Source organism: Phyllopteryx taeniolatus, chromosome 9 (assembly GCF_024500385.1).
Source record: "Phyllopteryx taeniolatus isolate TA_2022b chromosome 9, UOR_Ptae_1.2, whole genome shotgun sequence".
Lineage (NCBI taxonomy): Eukaryota > Metazoa > Chordata > Actinopteri > Syngnathiformes > Syngnathidae > Phyllopteryx > Phyllopteryx taeniolatus.
In genome coordinates, this window is record NC_084510.1 from 12,690,596 (window position 1) to 12,713,591 (window position 22,996).

A 22,996-nucleotide genomic window follows, 5' to 3' on the forward strand; every position below is an offset into this window, starting at 1 on the left:
ATGAGGAAAGGTCTTAGATCTTTGAGTTCCGCTCATGAAAAATAGGAGCCAAAACAAAAGTGTTGTTCAGTGTACTTATAGTACACAATAAATTGTCTTACACACATCTCGCGTCAAACAACGCTTTGATTTTATTTTGAAGCCCCGGCCTAATTTCCGCTCTAACCACGCACGTCACTATAACATTTGTAACTTCACGTCTTAACTGCGTTGTGGGTCGACCTGAGGAGGAGTGTGGAGGAGGGCAGGGAGTGTGTTGAGAGTCGTCCACACATTGTGACGCCTCCTTAGTGGGAATGAGGAAAAAACTGCGAGAAGCACTCGAGACGGTGGAGGATAACGCGTTTTTGTTCTCCCCGTTTAGAACTTTCCTCCCAAGTCCTACCGTCTTCCCTATCTGTATGATTACGTGAAGGCTAAAAGGTAAATTCAACATGTTTTTACATCTATACGGAGCAGGTGCACAGTACTCGTGCTTTATATTTGTAATTTAATTGCGTATAATGGACATATTTCGACGTTTTAAACGCGTTTTTTTTTTTGACTGGACTGACTTGACTTGTTTAAGGGCGCAAAAGTTCGACTTTTCATGAAAGTTTCTCTGCGGCTAGTTCAACGACCGATCGTTCATGGTTATCCGTAACTTATTAACCCGCCCAATACACCTCGGTATAGTGTCTACGCTCTTTTATATGATTGTGTTACCATTTATAGTTGTGCCTCTGTGGGCATCTGAAGGTGCTGCATCACGCTAAAGCAACCAGGCGAACGGCAAGTGAAAGGAGGGTCGGCAAACAAACGTGACGAAGCTGCGATTTTTCCTCTGCTCCACGGATAAGCGTGATTGTGTCGTGAATACACACCGAATAATGATCACCTGTCAAAAGAGCAGCTTCACTTGCCCGACAGCAGTTTGTTTCTCACGCTCACCCGCCTGGAGGAGATGCGATTGATTTTGAAAGTGGGCGTGAGCGCTCATTATGCACCACATAAAAGTCGCAGAGAACAACAGTGTTTGTTATCAAACAAAGCTATTGTGATATTGGGTTCAACAGGCAGACGCATTCGTACACCTTTAGGGTGGGGATCTGAGAGCCCAGTCGGTTCAAAAAGACTGACAGGTCAAACCAGATGCTTCGAACAATGCCTGAGGAATTTGTAGTGACACGTTTGGAAACGCCACTTTACACTCCGTGTAAACACATCGTCACTCTTGTGCAAGTGCCTGCTGTTGGCCAAAATGTTCACAGGACTACATCCACCGTGGCTAGACAGTATCCTCAAACCATTCCAGACGCTTGGATCTCACACCAAACTGATTCGATTGTAAGGTGTTCAATGTTGAAAAGAGTAAGCGGAAAAGTTATTTATTTATTAGCATTTATCCAATATCCAGCTCGTCAATGCTCTGTGGGCTCTTTGTCATCCCTCATAAAACAATTTACGTGTAGAACGACCGTCTTACTAGTACGTTTTTCCCCACTACTGAAATCAACTATTGTATGACATTTTTACACAACTAGTAGGACAACTACGTGTTGCCGGTGAGGCAAAGTTGTCCACTTGACAAACTGTGCTACTAGTACTACAAGTGATATATAAAAATCTTCTAGTGTAACATCTTGAAGCAATGGAGGCCTCAATTCATTTCACTGCTTGACAGCAACCAGTAGAGGGCCCAGCTAGTTTGCGCCCTGAAATCAGGAAAGGAAATCAGACAGGAAGGACTGTCTGCCAAGTCTGTAGGAGCTCTTATAATGACTTCCTGATCTAATTGACTCCATGCATGTGTCCATCAGCTGGCAGTTTGGACAGCTATTTAAAGTAAAGTATGGTACACCATAATCGACATTCAAAGTTTGTGGTTTTGGTAACCTTTATGACGGTTTTTTTTACCACCGTGACACAATAATCTATGTACAAGATAAAGATCTGTCGGCTATTGTTGCATGGCTTTGTTAGCCGGTATTTAAATTCGCCCACTTTCCAAACTCTGACTGGTGCTTAAATTCAACTTAACTCATCCAAGTAAATGTTCTGTAATGATATGTAACCTCACAACTTTACAATGTCAACTAATATACATGGTATTGTAAAATTACAACAATAACAAATTAATATTTTTCTTCACATAAGTCATACAAATAAATCTCAAATACTAAAATTATCAGATAATTTTAAGTTTTTAGATGTCATTTAAATGTATTCAAGCTCTTTTTAAGGCATTTTATTTTGTAAATATTCTTTCATTTTTAGTGTATTTGTCACATTATTATTATTATTGGTGGTAAGGTGGACGAGCAATTATCCACATTAGCCTGACAGTTCTTGGGTTGGGGGTTTGAATCCGGACTATGGTCTTCCTGTATGCCGTTTACATGTTCTACCCGTGCTTGGATGGAATTTTCTTTGGGTGCTACGGCTTTCTCCCACATTCCAAAAACATGTTTCTTTGGGTAACTGCAGAATTAATTGTCCATACATGTGAATGTGAGTATGAATGATAGTTTGTCACTAACAAGAGTTATGAATAGTCATAGTGATTCTCCCGTTTCATTAATTAGAATAAGAGTTAATATAATTGGTGAATTGATTATAAATTTAATTTACAATCAATGAAAGAAATTAGTTGAATCCCCAACACATCTATTGAAGTCTTCATCGGAAAATGTAAAAAGGTAATAATAAGACAAGTTGGATGGCTTCATGGTGTCGAAATGATTGTTTGAGTGATTGATTGAGCGAGACATTTTTCTCAAGTCCAAAATATGCATTTTCCTGTTTCACCTCAACTTCTTCACTTTCTCTCGTTTTAGAAACCCAACGATGCAGAGCTCAGTTGACTCTTCGCAGGTGATGGATGTCTCAAAATCCAAGCCATCTCTCCCTCCCAAGCCTCGACTTACTCCCAAGCCTTTCTCTGCACAAAACAATGTCATTCGCTCTATAAATGCTCCAAAGGCTGTTAATGTGTCCTCCAAGGACAAGGCCGGAAAACCTGTGGCTAAAACTGCCCCGAAACCCTCCTTGACCAAACCGTCCACAAAATCACCTCAGCAAAAGTCCACAAGTGTGAATATAAAGGATCAAACAAAACCATCCATAGCTGAACCCAAACCTGTTGCAGTTCAGAAAGAAGTTGCCGAAACAAACAACAAAACAGCGATGCAGGTGGTAATTAACACTAAACCGGCTGATGTCAAAATGAGTGAAGACAAATCCCCAGCGACCACGGTCCAGAAGCCTGAACAATCACAGAGCAATGATTCCTCAAAAACCAATGAAACATTTCAATGGGGTGGAACCAGAAAGCGCTTGTCCATGGAGCTAACCTCAAAGTTTAACTCTGGTGGTATCCCTCGGCCCACTGAACACAGCAGAACCACATCTTTGAACAAAGGAAAAGAAAATGAAGAAAATGCAAACCAGCCGAAACCGAAAATGCCAGAGCAGTCCACCACAGAAAGTGATGAAACCAAACTGATGGAGAACAGCAATGGAGGTGGCAGCATCAAACGCCGGATCAGTCTTCTATTTGATGGCGTGTCAAAGCCAGAGGTTGCTGTGAAGAGGGTGCAGCCTGAGTTTGAAAACGAAATAGGTGGTGTCAAGGAGCGAATCAAAAACTGGACTCAGGAGACCAGGTTAGTAAGCCTCCTTTCCTCTGTGCCGCTTGTGTTCTTGGAAGTCACACGTAATCATTAAAGTTTGATATTAGGTTTTATGACACTGAGCAGAGTTACTGTCCTTGTAAACGGTTACATATTGTGTATAGTGTCCTTTGGATGGAGTACAGTGGGATCCTGTCAGTCAGAGCATGGCCACGAATACCAAATTGAACTATTTTGTCCTTTGTTTCCATTGAAATTCATCAGGCTGTAATCGACGGAGTGACTTGTCAGCCGCAATGCTTCATCAATAGAAGAGGGGGAGGGGATTCTGTGGTACACGCGTTGAGAGTTGCAGCCTTCGGCAGAAACAGCCGGATTTTTTAATTTTTTTAGCTGTGGTTCAGTATCTTAGTCAGGCATCCCTTCATCCATCTAATTTATTATGCTTATCCGAGGTCGTGTCATGGAGGCAGTAGCTTTAGCAGGGAAGCCCAGACTTCCCTCTCCCCAGCCGCTTCATCCAGCTCTTCTGGGTGGATCCCGAGGCGTTCCCAGCCAAGCCGGGAAACATAGTCTCTCCAACTCGTTCTTGGTCGTCCCCTGGGTCTCTCCTGGTAGGACATGGCCGGAACACCCCACCAGGGAGGCGTCCAGGAGGTATCCTATTCAGATGTCCGAGCCACCTCATCTGGCTCCTCTCAATGCGGAGGAGCAGCGGCTCTTCTATGAACCCCTCCTGGATGACCGAGCTTCTCACCCTATCTCTAAGGGAGAGCCCGGACACCCGGCGGAGGAAACTCATTTCGGCCGCTTGTATCCAGGATCTTGTCCTTCACCACAACGGACCACTACAAAGTCCGCATCACTGCAGATGCTGCACCGCATCTGCCTGTCGATCTCCCGTTCCATTCTCCCCTCACTCGTGAACAAGACCCTGAGATACTTGAACTCCTCGACATGGGGCAGGACCTCCCTGCTGAGGGTGTAGAGCTGGTCGACTGTTCCACGGCCAGGACAAAACCCACACTGCTCCTCCTGAATCCGAGATTCGACTTCCCAATTTACCGTCCTCTCCAGCACCCCTGAATAGACCTATACAGGGAGGCTGAGGAGTGTGATCCCCCTGTAGTTGGAACACACCCTCTGGTCCCCCTTCTTAAAAAAGGGGACCACCAACCCCACTATACAACCCCACTATACACAGTGTTGATGGTGCACTGCTTCCCCCTCCTGAGACGTCGGATGGTAGACCAAAATTTCCTTGAAGCCGTCTGGAAGTCTCTCGCCATGCTCTCTGCAAACTCCTCCCAGGCCCGAGTTTTTGCCTCAGCGACCACCTAAGTTGCATTCTGCTTGGCCAGCCAATATCCATCCTCAGGAGTTCCACAAGCCAAAAAAGCCCGATAGGACTTCTTCAACTTGATGTCATCCCTCACCGCTGGTGTCCACCAATGGGTTCACGGGTTGCCGCCACAACAGGCACCGACCACCTTACAGCCACAGCTCCAGTCGACTGCCTCAGCAATGGAGGTGCGGAAAATGTTCCACTCGGACTCAATGTCCCCCGCCTCCCCCGGGATATGGGTGAAGTTCTGTCGCAGGTGGGAGTTGAAACTCCTTCTGACAGGTGATTCTGCCAGACATTCCCAGCAAACCCTCACATTACATTTGGGCCTGCCAGGTCAGACCGGCATCTTCCTCCACCGTTGGAGCCAAGACACCACCAGGTGGTGATCAGTTGACAGCTCACACCTGCTTGGCACCTCTTACCGTGGGCAAATCCAGAATGGAAGAGAGTCCAACCCCTCTCAAGAGGACCGGTACCAGAGCCCAAGCTGTGTTTGGAGGCGAGCCCAGCTATATTTAGTTGGAACTTTTTGACCTCACACACCAGCTTGGGCTCCTTCTCTCCCAGAGAGATGACGTTCCATGTCCCTTGAGCCAGCTTCTGTAGCCGGGGATCAGACCGCCAAGGTCCCCGTCTTTGGCCACCCCCCAGCTCACACTGCACCTGACCTCTAGGGCCCCTCCCACTGTTGGTGTTCCCTTGGGAAGGGGGAACCCACGTTACCCTTTCGGGCTGTGCCCGGCCGGGCCCCATGGGTGCAGGTCCGGCCACCAGGCACTCTCCTTTTAGCCCCACCTCCAGGCCTGGCTCCAGAGGGGGGCCCCGGTGAGCTGCATCCGGGCAAGGGAAAATATGATTCAATCATCCAGGCAACTTAACTCTTAGGATCACTGGGACACACAAACGCCTCCACCACGATAAGGTGACGTCTCAAGGAGGGGGCACACTAGGGGGGCACTCAGTAAAAATATCAATATCAAAAAGAGATGAAGAAGAATAGGACATGAAGAAGACTGTAACTTAATGTCGTTTAGATGCGAGCTGTGTGCTGAACGGTAATTAAAAGTGAATACTTTTATTTTTTGCAATAATTAACGTCCTTATTGTTAGGTTAGTTATTGTTGTGGTTTTCTGTGTGTGTTACCCATGTTATGTACCTTATGTAACTGCCACATTTATTGTTGATTTATGTTGCACTGTTTTTTTTTTTTTTTTTTTTAAACTGTTAAAAGAAATAAGCTCTCATTAAGCTTTAGTATGGTGGGACACTTCCACTTGAGCGATGTCCGTTGAGAACATCAACTTTATGGTTACGTCATTCTAAAATTCCTGTAATAAAGTAAACAATGGCATGTTGAGCTATTGATAGAGAGCTGCAGAGTGTTCGTTTCGCAATACTTTGGTAAAAGTGGCAAGTGCTTTCAAGTCAATGGGCTCCCAGTCGAGTTGCAAGTCTTGTGACATTTTGTCGAGTCTAAAGTAATCAAATTCATGACTGGAGTCTGACGCGAGTACAAGTCATGTGACTCGAGTCCACACCTCTGACTCAGTAGTACTGTATATCGTATGTACTCTATATGTTTTAGTTTACATTGCGTAATGCTTTTTTTTTTTTTTAATTTATTTTTTTATTATTAAATTTTTTTTTTTTTTTTTTTTTTGTGTATTATGATTAACTGAGTGAACATCTTTCCAGGTAAACAAGTGAAATTTTATTTGGCCCCACGTCACAAACTATACAAGACTGTGGGTATCTGTATGAAGCTAACATGAGCATTGGCATTTCAATTTAATTAATTTCATTTTTCTCTCCAGCTTAGCGGCCACAACTGTGCCAACAATTGACACAACTGACAAATTGCCAGCTGTTCCTGAAACAAGGATCCTATCACTGTCTGAAACAACTGAAAAACCTCCAACAAAGCGACTAGACACATCAGAGCAGTTGGACCACAAGACATCAGCAGAAAAGGATGATGCCGACGACGTCTCCTCACCTGAACATGTTAAAAGACGAGACTCTGTCAAACGAAGCTCTGTTCACTTTGGTGCCATGAAGAGTGAGTGTGGCGAAGCTCCTCTTGCCGTTGGGTCGAAAGCAGACAGCAAATCAGAGGAAGTAGGAACTTTAAAGAGCAAGGTAGCGGACATCAGTGAGGTGGAACGAATAAAACATTTGGAATTTGAAAAAAGGCAAAAAGCAGAGGAAAGTGAAATACAAAGGTTCAAGTTACAGGAGGAGAAGGAGGAAGAAAGGAAGAAAGAAGCAGCCAGGCAGAAAAGAGAAGAGGAGACCAGGGGGGAGATCGAGAAAGACAGACTTAGACTTAAGAAGGAAGAAGAGGAGAGGCAAAGGAGGGAGGAATTTGAGAAAGAAAGGCTAAGGGAGGAGGAGAGACTGGGGGAGGAGGAGAAAGAAAGATTGAAGCTAAAGAGGGAAGAAGAGAATCAGAGAAGGGAGGAATTGGAGAGAGAAGAGGAGAGGAAGAGGGAGGAGGAGAAAAAAATATTGAGGCTGAAGAGGGAAGAAGAGGAGAAGGAGAGGAGGGAGGAACTGGGTAGAGAAAGATTGAGAGCAGAGGAAAAGAGGAGAGAGGAGATGGAACGGATGAGAGTGGAGAAGTTGGAAGAGAAGCAGCGAAGGGAGGAGTTGGAGACAGAAAGGCTAAGAGAAGAGGAGAGAAGGAGGGACGAGAGAGAGAGATTAAGGCTAAAGAGGAAAGAAGAGGAGAGGCGAAGAAGCGATGAATTAGAGAAGGAAAGGCTGAGAGAAGAGGAGAGATGGAGGGACGAGATAGAAATATTGAGACTAGAGAGAGAAGAAGAGGAGAGGCAGAGAAGGGATACATTGGAGAGGGAAAGGCTAAGGGAAGAGGAGAGGAGGGAGGAGAGAGAAAAATTGAGGCTGGAGAGGGAAGAAGAGGAGAGACAAAGAAAGGATGAATTAGAGAAAGAAATGCTGAGAGAAGAGGAGAGGAGGGACGAGATAGAAAGATTGAGGCTAAAGAAGGAAGATGAGAGAAAAAGAAGGGATGAATTGGAGAAAGAAAGGCTAATAGAAGAGGAGAAAAGAAAGGAAGAGATGGAAAGATTGAGGCTAAAGAGAGAAGAGGAGGAGAGATGGAGAAGGGATGAATTGGAAAGAGAAAGGCTAATGGAAGAGGAAAGGAGGAGGGAGGAGATGGAAAGAATAAGAATTAAGTTGGAGAAGGAGAGAAGGGAGGAATTGGAGAAAGATAGGTTAAGAGAAGAGGAGAGAAAGCGGGAAGAGATAGAAAGATTGAGGCTAAAGAGAAAAGAGGATGAGAGACGGAGAATGGATGAATTGGAGAGGGAAAGGCTAAGGGAAGAGGAGAGAAGGAGGGATGATATAGAAAGATTGAGACTAAAGAGGGAAGAAGAGAGGCAGAGAAGGGATAAATTGCAGAGGGAAAGGCTAAGGGAAGAGGAGAGAATGAGGGAGGAGAGAGACAAATTGAGGCTGGAGAGGGAAGAAGAGGAGAGACAGAGAAGGGATAAATTTGAGAGGGAAAAACTAAGGGAAGAGGAGAGGAGGGAGGCGATAGAGAGAATGAGAGTGGAGAAGTTGGAAGAGGAAAAGCAGAGATGGCAGGAATTGGAGAAAGAAAGGCTGAAAGAAGAGGAGAGGAGGGAAGAGATGGAAAGACTGAGGCTGAAGAGGGAAGAAGAGGAGAGACAGAGTAAGGAGGAACTAGAGAGGGAAAGACTGAGGGAAGAGGAGAAAAGGAGGGAGGAGATGGAAAGACTCAAGCTGAAGATGGAACAAAATGAGAGGCAGAGAAGGGAGGAATTGGAGAGGAAAAGACAGAGGGAAGATGAGAGAAAGAAGGATGAGATAGAAAGACTCAGGCTCAAGATGGAAGAAGAGGAGCGACAGAGATGCGAGGAATCTAGGGTGGCACAAGCACTGGAGGAGGAGGAGTCGAGGACGAGATGGAGGATGGAGATGAAAATGCAACAGCAAAAGGAAGAATTGGAGAGAATGAGGGAGCTGGAGAGGTGGAGAGAAGAGGCACAAAGGAAAGAAAAGAGGAGGAAAGAAGAAGAGAGAAGGCAAGACGTCATTGATGAGACTGAGGCAAATTTAATCAGCTTTGACTCTAAAGACTTGCCTCAAACTCCACGCAAATTCTCATCACAAACTGGGATAGTTTACGATAACTTCTCAGTCAGTGTTCCTAAGCCTCTGGTGGATGTTGGTCATTTTGATGATTTTTCAGTGAAACCAACTCGATGGGGATCACAGCCTAAAGTCGATGTAACCACACAGGACACAATGGTAGGCGTGCTGGTGCCCCTCAGTGTTGGCGCTCGGGAAAGAGATTTACAAGAGAGAGTGAAGACTGAAGGGGGCTTTGAGCCTAAATCAACCTTGGAGAGCCCGGAGGAAGCGGAGGAGCGATGGGGTTCACAGCCTAAAGTCGATGTAACCACACAGGAACCAATGGTAGGCGTGCTGGTGCCCCTCAATGTTGGCACTCGGGACAGAGATGCACAAGAGAGAGTGAAGACTGAAGGGGGCTTTGAGCCTAAATCAACCTTGGAGAGCCCGGAGGAAGCGGACGAGCACCGAGAGCAAGCGAAGGAGTCTCAAGAACAGGAGAAACAGTTTCCCCAGGAAGAGTTGACAAAAGGAAGCAAATATTACAAGCATGAGGTAAAGAAAAATTCTTTAACTTTTTATGTAACCATATAATCAGTGATATATTTAACATGAACCCTACATATACCATGATTTGGCATACACCAATTCTCTTTACTTCACAGTGCAAACATAATATTTATATGGACATAATACATTTTGTTGATGAATACATGGTTAAGAATTTGGTTGAGTGTGTGGAATTCATGTTGATTGTCTTCAGTCATGTATGAATAAAAAAACTGTAGTGCAGTACATGGTTACAACCAGCAGAAGCGCGGATAATTTAGTCTGTTTCAAATTATCGTGCAAATACTGAAGGATTTAAGTTCTGGGGAATATTTTGCATATTGCTGCCGTTGGAGTCAAACCTTGTATGTCAAAATTTGGTAAATTTTATATATTTATTTATTTATTTATTTATTTTTTATACTTTACTTTTGGTCAGTCGCCATGTGGGTATGTCATTTTTGACCAATTCAAAGTGTTGAAAATGGCTTGCTCTCTTTGACGATGCAATGTTGTTTTTTTTTGTTTTCCTGAAAAGTGATGGTTTTGGAGAAACTGGGATGATGCCCAGAGATGTGTTGTTTGTCCTGTCTATTTGGATGACTGACGTGAATCTCAGACAGGTTTGATGAGTAGTTTCCCAGATGAGCGTAATTAATCCAGAAAGGAAGGAAGAAACCTGTTCCACATTACTAAGCAATTCCATTTTTTTTATAGATAATGGGGGTGGGGGGAATGTTCTTTCTGCTGAATTAAAAGCGTGGAATAGTCCAATGCCTTGTGAAAGGAATGAAAACACTGGACATTTTCCCACATGTTTGGGAGATTTGTATATCTTTATATTATTATGGTCCGATGAAACCAAAGTTGAACTTTTTGGCCATAATTCCAAAAGGTGTGATTGGAGCAAACATAGAACAACATACCTACTATGAAGCATGGTGGTTGGAGCATCATGCGGTTGTGTTCTTCAGATGGAATTGAAGGCTTAATCCAGGTGAAGGGAAATATGAACAGTTCCAAATACCAGTCGGTGTTGGCACAAAATCTTGATGCTTCTGCCCGAAAGCAGCAACAACAACAACAAAAAAGTTAGGAAAAGCCTACTAAAACAACTGAACTCTATTCAGGGTTAATCAGAGGCACTTTAAATGGTGGCCGGTGTGTGCCTATTCCCACTTAGCATGATTTAGAATGTGATTGGTTAATTCTGAACACAGCCACATCCCAATTATAAGCGGGTGTGCACACTCTCATTTGTTTATTTTTACCTCCCCTCTGAAAGAGATTTTTAATTGAGTTGTACATGTTATAAGTCACATTAATGGTGAAAAAAAGTTTGGAATTGATTTATGAATGTATCTTTTTTTTTTTAGTTTCACAAAAACCTGGCATTTTGTGTGTAGACTTTTGATATCCACTGTATGTTGGAGTGAAAGCACAGGCTATAAAAGGTTAAATTAGGTTAAAAAAAACAAAACAAAAACAAAGAAAACCCAGAAGTGATTTATCAGCAGACACTTAAGTGATATTTTACCACTGTCACATACAGCTCTAGCTGCCATACACAAAAAGAAATCTTGTTTTACTCGCTTCACTTGATTACGCCATGTCTTAAAACCATGTCTTTGTTTGCTTGTATGTTGTGTTGTGTGTGGGTGTGAGTGTGATTGTGACTAATGAAACTACCCTAGCCCATAATCTACTTGTCACGAAAGTTGTAACTGATTATTATGATGATGATACAGTTGCTGAGTGGTCATGATCAGATTGTCTGCCAGACACTAAAAGAAATGGACTTCTGAGTTGATGATAGTTTCAGTCAGTTGGTGGTGCTCAAATTACATACAGAACATTTGCTATTCTCCTATTAGCTCACTGTAGAGTCATGATCTACATCTGTGTGGTTGAGACTGAGATATCTTAAAGGAAGTGGTGCTGGAACTTTTTTAGCTGTTGCTGCACTGCGCTCCCAGTTAGTCTCCCTTTTGTTAAATAAATAATCTGTTTTCTTTTCAAACTACACATTGTTTTGATTATATTCTACTGTAAAACGTACAACCCCAATTCCAATGAAGTAGGGACGTTCTGTTAAACATAAATAAAAACAGAATACAATGATTTGCAAATCATGTTCAACCTTTATTTAATTGAATACACTACAAAGACAAGATATTTAATGTTCAAACTGATCAACTTTGTTTTTAGCAAATAATCATTAACTTGGAATTTTATGGTTGCAACACATTCCAAAAAAGCTTTACAGGTGGCAAAAAAGACTGGGAAAGTTGAGGAATGCTCATCAAACAGCTGTTTTGGAACATCCCACAGGCTAATTGGGAACAGGTGGGTGCCATGATTGGGTATAAAAGGAGCTTCCCTGAATTGCTCAGTCATTCACAAGCAAAGATGGGGCGAGAGTCACCTCTTTGTGAACAAGTGCGTGAGAAAATAGTCGAACAGTTTAAGGACAATATTCCTCAACGTACAATTGCAAGGAATTTAGGGATTTCATCATCTACGGTCCATAATATCATCAACAGATTCAGATAATCTGGAGAAATCCCTGCATGTAAGCGGAAAGGCCGAAAACCAACATTGAATGCCCGTGGCCTTCGATCCCTCAGGTGGCACTGCATCAAAAACAGACGTCAATGTGTAAAAGATATCACCACTTGGGTTCAGGAACACTTCAGAAAACCAATGTCAGTAAACACAGTTCAGCGCTACATCTGTAAATGCAACTTGAAATTTTACTATGCAAAGCAAAAGGCATTTATCAACAACAACCAGAAACGCCGCCGCCTTCTCTGGGCCCGAACTCATCTAAGATGGACTGATGCAAAGTGGAAAAGTGTTCTGTGGTCTGACGAGCCCACATTTCAAATTGTTTTTTGGAAATTGTGGACGTCGCAAGCAAGAATGGGAAAGAATTCCATTCGTGTCCTCCGTTCCCAAACGTTTATTGAATGTTAAAAGAAAAGGTGATGTAACACAGTGGTCTCAGCTTTTTTGGAACGTGTTGCAGCCATACAATTGTAAGTTAATGATTATTTGCTAAAAACAATAAGGTTTATCAGTTTGAACATTAAATATCTTGTCTTTATAGTGGATTCAATTAAATATAGGTTGAACATGATTTCAAATCATTGTATTCTGTTTTTAGTTGTTTAACACAACGTCCCAACTTCATTGGAATAAATCATGAGATCTACACAAGGGGCCATATTTACTTCCGTAAACAGTACACGGCGCCTCTTATTTGTGTACATGCGCAATATGACATCCTGTTTTGTGCGCATGCGTGTAACGTCACAAACTCATTCCGTCCAAAGTAGAAGTCACATTTGTTTTTGTAATGTGAATGACTACATAAAAATTGGATTTGACAAAAAATCAGAATTGGGCATCATCCCCTGCAGTGTGAATGTAGCCTATGACTCCCTCTCGGGCAGGAGATGTTCACCCCTCCATTTCCAGATTGCAAATGAATGACGCTCGAGCAAAGCCACCATTGGCTAATTCAACTATTGTTTTGATTGATGTTTGTGAGTGACTGAGTGAGCACGATTATAACCGTTTTGCATCTGTGGTGCGCGTGATAACATTTTCATGTTAAAATTGGATAAGAATGTGGGCGGGAGAATGTATTTGATTATTATAATGTGTTATGTTAGTCACTTATTACTTTTGAGTTAGACTTAGTTATGTTAACTTGTGATACAATGATATTTTATGTTGCACTAGGAGTAAACTGGCTTGTAGTCACCATCGTCATCTACTGCTTTGTTCTTGTCAGACCAGACATTGCTGATCTCAGAAATTACTGCTAGCCACAATGTGGTTGAACAAACATAAATACATACTGTGCATAAATTCAGTGCTTTACTTTTTCATTAACAGTACAACCTTGGCGGTCCTGTGCTTTACGGAATTTTGTACAAGTTTCCACTTTTTGGAGGTTTTTATTTTAAATTCGTAGGACTTTTTGTTATATACAGTGTATGTTTACACACTGTGTGTGTACAGTCTACACACAAGCACACACCAGTCCATAAACTCAGGCCTTTCAGCCTGCACAATATTCTAATAAATTAACATATTGTTCATAGTACAGAAATCAGAACTATTCAGTGAAAAGCAAGCAGAGACAGATCAGATCACCTGCCTGTTTGAACATGAATAATTTTTGCAGTCAAAACAGTGGGCTCTGTAGCGCGGAACTCTTTGTGTGCGCGCGTCATTGTGATACTCCCTTGGTCTATCTGTCTGTTTGAATGCTTTAGCAAACAAGCCCTAACCTACATACACAGTGAGCTGTTATCTGATTGCTGTGCACATGTTGTTTTCACTTAAGGAAAAAGGTGTTTTTGTATTTTTTTAAATTTTATTTCTCTTCTCTCAAAAGTGTACTTGTCACAGGTATTGCTTTTGGAATGTACCAGTACATTCTTGACTTTTACTGCTTGGGAACGTACGTTTGTAGACTTGAAAATTTTGCCTCTGCGTCCCAGTTAGCCCAATGTTACATTACAATACATTGTGTAGATCAGGGCTGGGTAAACTTTTTGCTAATGTTTTTTTAAATGGACAGATGGGCCAACCCATTTATAGATCAGTAACTTGAAAAAAGTTTGTAAAAATGTCCATGTAAAATGTGTAATACTGCAGTTTATTTTAATAATACAATAATAATGCTTTTTCATTTTAAAATTTTACTTTTTATAAATAATTTAGTTAGTAATAACTTAAAACTGTTTAATAAAATAAAAAATGGTAACGTTTTTTTTTAAACCATTTTGTTATTTAAAACTATTTTATTGGCACAATCATTGCATGTACATTTTAAAATTGTATTTACAATTATAATTAACGTATTATTTGATACAATAAAAATGTGATACATTTTATTGCAATTTTTTTTATTTAATGTAAAAACTCTTAAATATTTGACTATTTTTGTTTTATTTACAATAAATCCATGATATATTTAGATTACATAATTAGATAAATGAATAAAAAGATTACAAATACATTTGAATTAATTTTGTAAGGGAAAAATAAGTTACATTATAAGTTATTGAATATATAATTTTTAAATTTTAATTTTAAAAGTAATCTTTAATTGTAAAACTTTAAATTATATAACATAGATTCATAATTTAATTAATTAATTAATGCAACAAATATTGCAGGACTCTGTTGTAATGTTAATGCTCGGTGTGTCGGACTAAAGAATGTACTCCATGCGCCGTATGTGGCCTCACGGGCCATAGGTTGCCTACCCCTGGTATAAATTGTACCTTGAGGAACAGAATTGGACCCGCAGTACCCCCATATTTATGAATGTCAATTCTGTCCTTGACGATGCATGTACATGCATGCTTCATCCACCAGGTGGCAATGCTGCTCCTTAAAGTTAAAACTTTCTTCTGGTGCTTGCCTATAAGAACCCTTATGTCATTTTAATTGTAACACTATTAAGAATGTCTTGCTTTTTATACTTGAAGACAATCTTACATCTGTATTATTGTGTGTATTGAACTAAGCTATGAAAATATTGAAAAAGTCAAATGTTTTAATGGGCAAGGTGTGCAGCTGACTTGAGTACATTCTTTCAGGCTGCTGAGCAAAGCATATAGAGACAGACAGATAAGCCAGTGTCAAGGCGTTGTGTGGTCATTATGTCCACAAAAGGATCTGGCCAAAAGGCTAGCGTGTCACAATGACCAGACATGGTACCTCTAAGTGCTGTCTATCCGTTTCGCCCTTCTGCTTTGAGAGCCAGCTGTCTCCCGCCCCACTCAGACCAAAGAGGATGGGCTTATCTCTGGACAAAAAAAGTTGTCATGTCCTCTGAACGATCTAGCGCTCCCATTTGCTCAAACTATCACATTCCAACAGGATACCTCGCTAAACGTCCTGTCCTCAGAGAAGACCTGCTTCATTCAGAAACCTACACTATAACCCAGTCTTGGGCACTTCCCTTACTTTTTGTATTCTCCATTACAAAGCATATATTTTATAAGATAAGGGGATGATCTGACCTGGACTCTGCCTTTGGATGTCTTTTTTTTCCTTCCAAAAGGATACAGTTCAGTGATTGATTCAAATGAGACTGCTTGTTTCTGAAGAAGACTCAACAATAGAGACAGGGATTATACTCTAATAATGAGGTACACTTTATACATTCTTTTTTTCCCCTTGAAGACCGAAGGAGGATTTTGTTGAGTTTCCTGTGACTGCTGTTTGCAAGGTGACTCTCTAACTACTCTTTTGCTGCCTGAAATGACGAATAACTGGTTTCAGGTTGGCACGATGAAGTGAAATCATAACAATAATACGAAAAGAAATGGTATACCCAATTCATGACTATTTTACGAGCATTACCTCTACAAAAGACACGCTCTTAAATCTTCTGTGCAGACCCCAGTTGCCGTGGTGACCCTCGTATCAGGGCGGATATCTTCATGAGCGCTCAAACCATGCAATACTTTAGAGGAAAACTGTCAGCTGTACAGCTTCATGTGGCGGACTGGGTGGGCGGTGTACGACGCTCCTTTCAGGGGCCTCTCGAGCTTGTCTGGAGCACTGCAGAGGAGGACAAGGACAACGAAGAATATGAAAGTAGAATCGGGGAAGGGAGATTTCAGAGAGCCATTTTGCCTCTTCGAAGTTTTGCTCGCCAAAGCAGGAGATCAATGCATCGCTTTTCTATCAGACGTCGACAAACTCTGCAAAAGAGATCTGCTGAAACCTGCTCTGTAAGAGCTGCTCTTGTCACACAGTATTGCATAACCATAGGTCTTGGGCCACCTCTGTTTTTAGACATCAGTATTTTTTTAACCAGTAAATGGGAGGACACGTACAGTTAACTGGATTCCACCCAAAAACTAATTCACGATTTTCATTAAACTTTGAAATTGGATGGTGCATGGACAAGAACCCATCACTTTTGGTGAGGATCTAGATATGGGCATTAACTTCACTGTTTGAGTCTCACAGACCCCCTCAAAATGATAATGGCATCTGTGTGTCATCCTCCATGAACCAGGAAGTAGCCTAACAGACAGAATGAACAAATAAAATCTAATGGTGCCTAAGACTGCACGGCACAGTTTATAAATGTATGTACAATACACTTGCAAATTACCACTTCACTGTATCAACAGGGAGGTCTGTGAATTGTAGATTTGAATGAATGTGTTTATTTAATGTAAGAGAGAGATGCTGGTTCTAATCGATTGCACCCAATGCCGAATCCTCCCATGTAGAACACCCCCAGACAAATGTATACAATACACACCCATGCCAATGTAAATGGGGAACTTCGTGTGCAGTCGTTGTCTGTAATAGGAAAGACATGGTTATCTGATAAGGTCTTCCAAATGTGTTGTTTTATCAGTTACACGCAAGCCCTTTCCCTCCCTGTGGTGTCATGTGTGTCATAGATAAAGCAGCTGACAATAATGTTGGAATAAAGTGCCACACAAAGAGGCAGAGAGATTCTGCTTTGGCAGAATAGAGTATGCCTAAACACCCTACTTTTCATGTTTGCTGTGAAGCTGCCCACAGGTTTTCTGAGATTTTAACTACAGACCCTTTCCAAAAATGTTAATATAATGGAAAAGTTTTTCCATAATTACATTTGAAAAGTTACTTTCATAGATTATAGATTCAGCGCCCACAATTTAAACAATTTCAAGTATTTGTTTTAGTTTTACATCATTTGGGCTTCCAGCTGATAAAACCCACGAAATCAGGCATTAAAAATAATACTGTGAAGAAATCAGCCCAAATTTTGCAGTCCATAAATGTTATAAACTGAGTGTCACACAGTAATCATCAAAGCACCTGCACAGGGTTCCCCAGGTGTCATTAAATTGCTTCAGTTTGGTTCAATTGTGTCAGTTGGTTTCAATATGGGGAAGACTGCAGACTTGACAACAGGCCAGAAGACCATCATTGACACCCTCCATAGAATGGGTAAGCCACTAAAGTTCATAGCTAAGGAGTGCTGAGTCCAAGCACATCAATGGAAAGTCTAGTGGAATGACAGAATTTGGTAGGAGAAGATGCACCAACGGAAGAGATGACCGTGGGCTTCAGCGGATTATCAAACAGAGAAGATTCAAGAATCTAGCAGAGATCCAGAAAGAGTGGAATGAGGCGGGAGTCACTGCTTCAAAAACCACCACATTTAGACGCATCCAGGAGATGGGCTACAACTGTCTGGTTCCTCGGGTTAAGCCACTTCTGAGCCTGAGCCAACGTCTGAAGCGTCTCAACTGGGCCAAGGAGAAGAAGGACTGGACTGTTGGCCAGAGGTCCAAGGTCCTCTTTTCCGATGAAAGCAAAGCGTGCCTTTCATTTGGGAATTCAAGTCCGAGGATTTGAAGGAAGACGGGTGAAGAACAGAACCCAAGCTGCTTGAGGTCCAGTGTGAAATATCTACAGTCAGTCATGATTTGGGGTGCAATGTCCAGTGCAGGTGTTGGCAAACTCTGCTTTCTGAAATTCACGGTCACCGCAACAGTCTACCAGAATGTTTTAGAGGACTTCATGATTCCTTCTGCTGAGAATCTGTATGGAGATGCATATTTCATCTTCCAGCAGGACCTGTCCCCTGCCCATACCGGCAGAAGCACCAAAACCTGGTTTGATGCCCATGCTATCACAGTACTTGACTGGCCAGCCAACTTGCTGGATCTAAACCCCATTGAGAATCTATAGGGTATTATCAAGAGGAAAATGAGGGTGCACCAGACCCAAAAACAAAGAACTGACAGCAAGCATCAAGGAAATCTGGGCTTCCATACCTCCCAGGCAATGCCACAGGCTGATTGCTTCAATGTCACGACCCATTGAGGCACTGATTAAAGCAAAGGAATTTCCAACCAAGTATTGAAGAATAACATATTATTTTGAAAGTACCATATTTTGATTGATTTAATGTGACCCTAATTTCTTTCTTCTTTTTTTTCTACAAAAACTGAGAAGTAAATGATTTCTTCACAGTATTCTAATTTTTGGAATTCCTGATTTTGTGGTTTTCATGAACTGGAAACCCAAATTATGTAAAAATAAATAAATACTTGAAATTGTTTAACTTGTGGGCCCTGAATCTATAATCTATGCAAGTTTAACTTTTTGAATGGAATTATGGAAATAAACTTTTCCATGATATTCCAATTTTTTGGAAAGGGTCTGTAAGTAAATAATCTGGGTGGCCTCTTTTCCTTGAATCTGGCACCTTTTTGGTTTCTGGTTGGGATTTTTAATTGTTTAGGAATTTATTATCTCAGTCTGGATGCATTAATCTTTTGCACTGCTGTCATTCGTTTCCATTTAGGTCCTGTCTTCTTGCAAGGTGGGCCGGGTACATATCAAACGTTACACACAGCACCAGTGATTGGTTGTGTTGTCACGATACATCAGTCTTATTTAAGACTACGTTCAAAAGCATAATGAGGATGGAAAAAATGCTACCATCTGGCATGCTTGTATCTTTAATAGTAGAAAGAGTATGGCCAGCCCATAATATGTTTTCTTTTATTCCTCATAGCAAAATACTGTAGATAAAATGCTAACATGCTTCTTGCTGGCTGAAATCTTGGATGCTAGTATCTGGCATAAAGAAGCATTGTGGCAGTTCCCTCATGTTAAAATAAGAAGTATACTTTTGCATTGCATTTTGGCATGGTAACATACAATATATATAGAATAGGTGGTGTTTTCTTCTGTATCTAGGTGACAGTATTTGACAGCACAGCATTAGGGCGTACTTCTTGAAAGGTTACTTTAATTTGGAATGTGCGTGTGTGTGTGTGTGTGTGTGTGTGTGTGTGCGCGCGCGCGCGTGCGTGCGTGCATGCATGCATTTGCCTGCAAACACATGCTCATGGTGTTAGAGAGCACAGCCTCACCTCTTTGAACAGCTTATTAAAAGACGTGTTCTTGATTGCTCCTTGGCCCTCTCTCCCTCTGTAGTCTGATCTTTGCTCTGATCACAGTTAGTTTTCTCATTCAATTTTACATTACTGTGCATATCATCATAATGTGACAAACACAGATGACGTAACTATATACAAATGTTTTTTCTCTGTCCCTCAGGATCCTGTCAGCAGTTATCGTACATATGGTGAAGACACAGATGCTTTGATAGACTTTGAGTCAGACAGGCAGCATACAGCGTATGATTGGAGATCTAAAATTGATAGGTAGTATGAACTTGTTGCCTCATACAATATAAATGACTGTGAATGTAATAAATTAAATAGCTCTACTTAACGTACGTTACATTGATGCTGAACTGTACGCTTCTGTTCCTATATATGGTCTTACCTTGACTGCAATGTGACATTAATATGAAATGAACTTGATATGAACTCATTGGCAAACTGGCAATGATAGAATATTATAAAAAGTAGCAAAGTTTAACTTAAAGTTTAGATGTATTTGTGAAGCACAAAAATGACTCCCTTCACGTTTAAGCTCCCGCTGCCCTCTAGTGGTCTCAAGCTGTTAACAGCACAACACAGGAATTGAGAAGCGTTTGGGTTTTTGATTTAAAAATAAATAAATAAATACAAAGAAGAAGAATGACGTGACTGTGTTGCAACAATTACTTGAGGTTTCTCATTTGGGAGCCTTCTTAATGTTTTCCTGACTGCTTTTAAAGGACTGATTTTCAACCAAGTCCGAAGTCTTTCACTGATCCATTTCCTGAGGTCTCGCTTGAAGATGTTGATGCAACTGAACCAGAGCTGTCTCCTTTCCCCGAGGTTGGTGGTGACTATATTTACACACCTTAACCATTCAGTAATTGGATTTACAAAAAACACAACCTTGTAGTGTATCATTTTGCAGGTACACAAATTGTACAGTGGAACCTCTGCGCTCAAACCCAGACACTGATCGATCTGATTTATTCAAATTTTTAAATAATTTTTCCAACACGAACAATTTGAAATAATCAGTTCCACGGTCTGTTTCCATCATAAAGCCTTTTACAGGCGATGTTGTAACGCAGTAATATTGCTTGCATGACTAGCGCATATTGTGGTGCACTTGCGACACAACTGTCTAGTTTTTTTTGCCACAAAAAGCCAAAGAAAAAGAAAATCACGTGCAGATTTCATTCTTAGATGCTCACTAAACTTCAGAAGTGTTTTTTTTTTTTTTTTTTTTTTTTTTTTAAATCCAAATTCTAGCATTCAACTTCAGAGATTCCAATGTATGCAGTTCCTACCGATTGATGCAACATTCTGTATTTCATTGCACAGAGCACCAGTCCTCTCCTTGACACCAGTGCACAGAAATCCAGGGCGGACCTGGGCAAGAGGCGCAGACGATCACGTCCATCACGCTCAAGCCGCTCACATCCAACTCTGACAGAGAATCCAGACTGGCGGTCTTGCGACACGACAGGTCATCCTTAATCTAATTTTCCATATACAGTCCCCTCCAAAAGTATTGGAACGGCAAGGTCAATTCCTTTGTTTTTGTTTTAAACTGAACACATTTGAGTTTCAGATCAAAAGATGAATATGACACAAAAGTTCAGAATTCCAGCCTTCATTGTATTTACATCTAGATGTCAGAATCAGAATCATCTTTATTTGCCAAGTATGTCCAAAAAGCACACAAGGAATTTGTCTCCGGTAGTTGGAGCCGCTCTAGTACGACAACAGACAGTCAATTGACAGAGAACACTTTTGAGACATAAAAAAAAAAAACAGATACTGAGCAATAAAGGGTTGCTAGTTATCTGGTAATGCCGGTCCATTTTTTCTTTTTTTTTTGACAATTGTGCAAAAAGATGCAGAGTCCTCTACCACTTAGAGCAGTTCGAAAGACTAATATAGCAATAGTCCGGTGCAATGACCATTGTGCAAAGGGCGCCGAGACTTCAAGCGAGTAGTGTGACAATCTGGGACAATGTTGATTGTGCAAATGCTGCAGATGCTCCTCAGTCAGTGTGCAAATGGAGCAGATGCTACTCTGGCATTAGTGGCCAGTATTGGTCAACAACAGATATGCAAATAGTGCAGCGTGGCAAGACTACTACAGTGAGTCCACGAGTAATGTATAATTGGCCCCACAGAAATGTGACAACAAACTCAAGTCAAAAAATTGCCAGCTTGTTGTAATGGAATTGCAGGTTAGGTGTTTAAGAAGTTGATTGCAAGAGGGAAGAAGGTGTTGGAATGTCTGCTAGTTCTAGTTTGCATTGATCGGTAGCGCCTACCTGACGGAAGGAGCTGGAAGAGCTGGTGACCGGCATGTGGAGGGTCCTAGAGGATTTTGCACACTCTTGTCTTAGTTCTGGCAGCGTGCAAGTCCTCAAGAGTGGGTAGGGGTGTACCGACAATCCTTTCAGCAGTTTTGATTGTCCTTTGCAGTCGGAGTTTGTCATTTTTTGTAGCAGCACCAAACCAGACTGTGATGGAAGAACACAGGACTGATTCGATGACCGCTGTGTAGAACTGCCTCAGCAGCTCCTGTGGCAGGCTGTGCTTTCTCAGAAGCCGCAGGAAGTACATCCTCTGCTGGGCCTTTTTGTTCACCCACTTCAGGTCCTGAGAGACTGTAATTCCCAAGAACTTGAAAGTCTCGACGGTTGACACAAGGCAGCTGGACAACGTGAGGGGCAGCTGTGGCGAAGGATGCCTCCTGAAGTCCACGATCATCTCTACAGTCTTGAGCGTGTTCAGCTCCAGGTTGTGTCGGCCGCACCACAGCTCCAGCCGCCCCGCTTCCTGTCGATATGCAGACTCGTCACCGTCCTTGATGAGGCCGATGACAGTGGTGTCATCTGCAAACTTCAGGAGTTTGACAGCCGGGTGCGCTGAGGTGCAGTCTTTCGTGTAGAGAATGTCCTTAAACAACTCAGGACAGAGCACCTTTTGTTTGAAGCCACCCACTTTTCAAGTGAGCAAATGAATTGGAATAGACATAATTAATATAACTTGAAGTGAATAACATTGAATATTTGGTGGCATAACCCTGACTTGCAATAACTGCATCAAGCCTGTGACCCATTTACTTCTTCATTTGAAATGCTTTTCCAGGCCTTTACTGCAGCCTCTTTCAGTTCTTGTTTGTTTCTGGGGGTTTCTCCTTTCAGTCTCCTCTTCAGGAGGGCAATAACTTTTTCACAGAGGGCCACTTAGGTTTGTATATTTTAATTAAATATAATTAAAAACCTTAATTTAAAAAATGCATTTTGTTTATTTGTGGTCTTTCACTAATATTTAAATTTGTTTGATGATGGGAAACATTTAAGTGTAGCAAATGTCCAAAAAAATGACTCAGGAAGGGGGCAACCACTTTTTCACACCACTTTGTGCTTTCTATGCTCTT

General features: G+C 41.6%; 1 protein-coding gene across 1 annotated transcript in view; it reads left to right on the forward strand.

The window, feature by feature from the left end:
• The first annotated feature begins 204 nt into the window (after positions 1 to 204).
• Positions 205 to 22,996, forward strand: part of tnks1bp1 (tankyrase 1 binding protein 1) — a 28,737-nt gene continuing 5,945 nt past the window's right edge. Inside the window, exons 1-6 of the mRNA XM_061784154.1 lie at positions 205 to 423; positions 2,817 to 3,644; positions 6,775 to 9,637; positions 19,745 to 19,851; positions 20,313 to 20,415; positions 20,917 to 21,061. Coding sequence (XP_061640138.1) covers positions 2,827 to 3,644; positions 6,775 to 9,637; positions 19,745 to 19,851; positions 20,313 to 20,415; positions 20,917 to 21,061 — 4,036 coding nt within the window. The 5' untranslated portion in view covers positions 205 to 423; positions 2,817 to 2,826. The remainder of the gene's footprint in view (positions 424 to 2,816; positions 3,645 to 6,774; positions 9,638 to 19,744; positions 19,852 to 20,312; positions 20,416 to 20,916; positions 21,062 to 22,996) is intronic.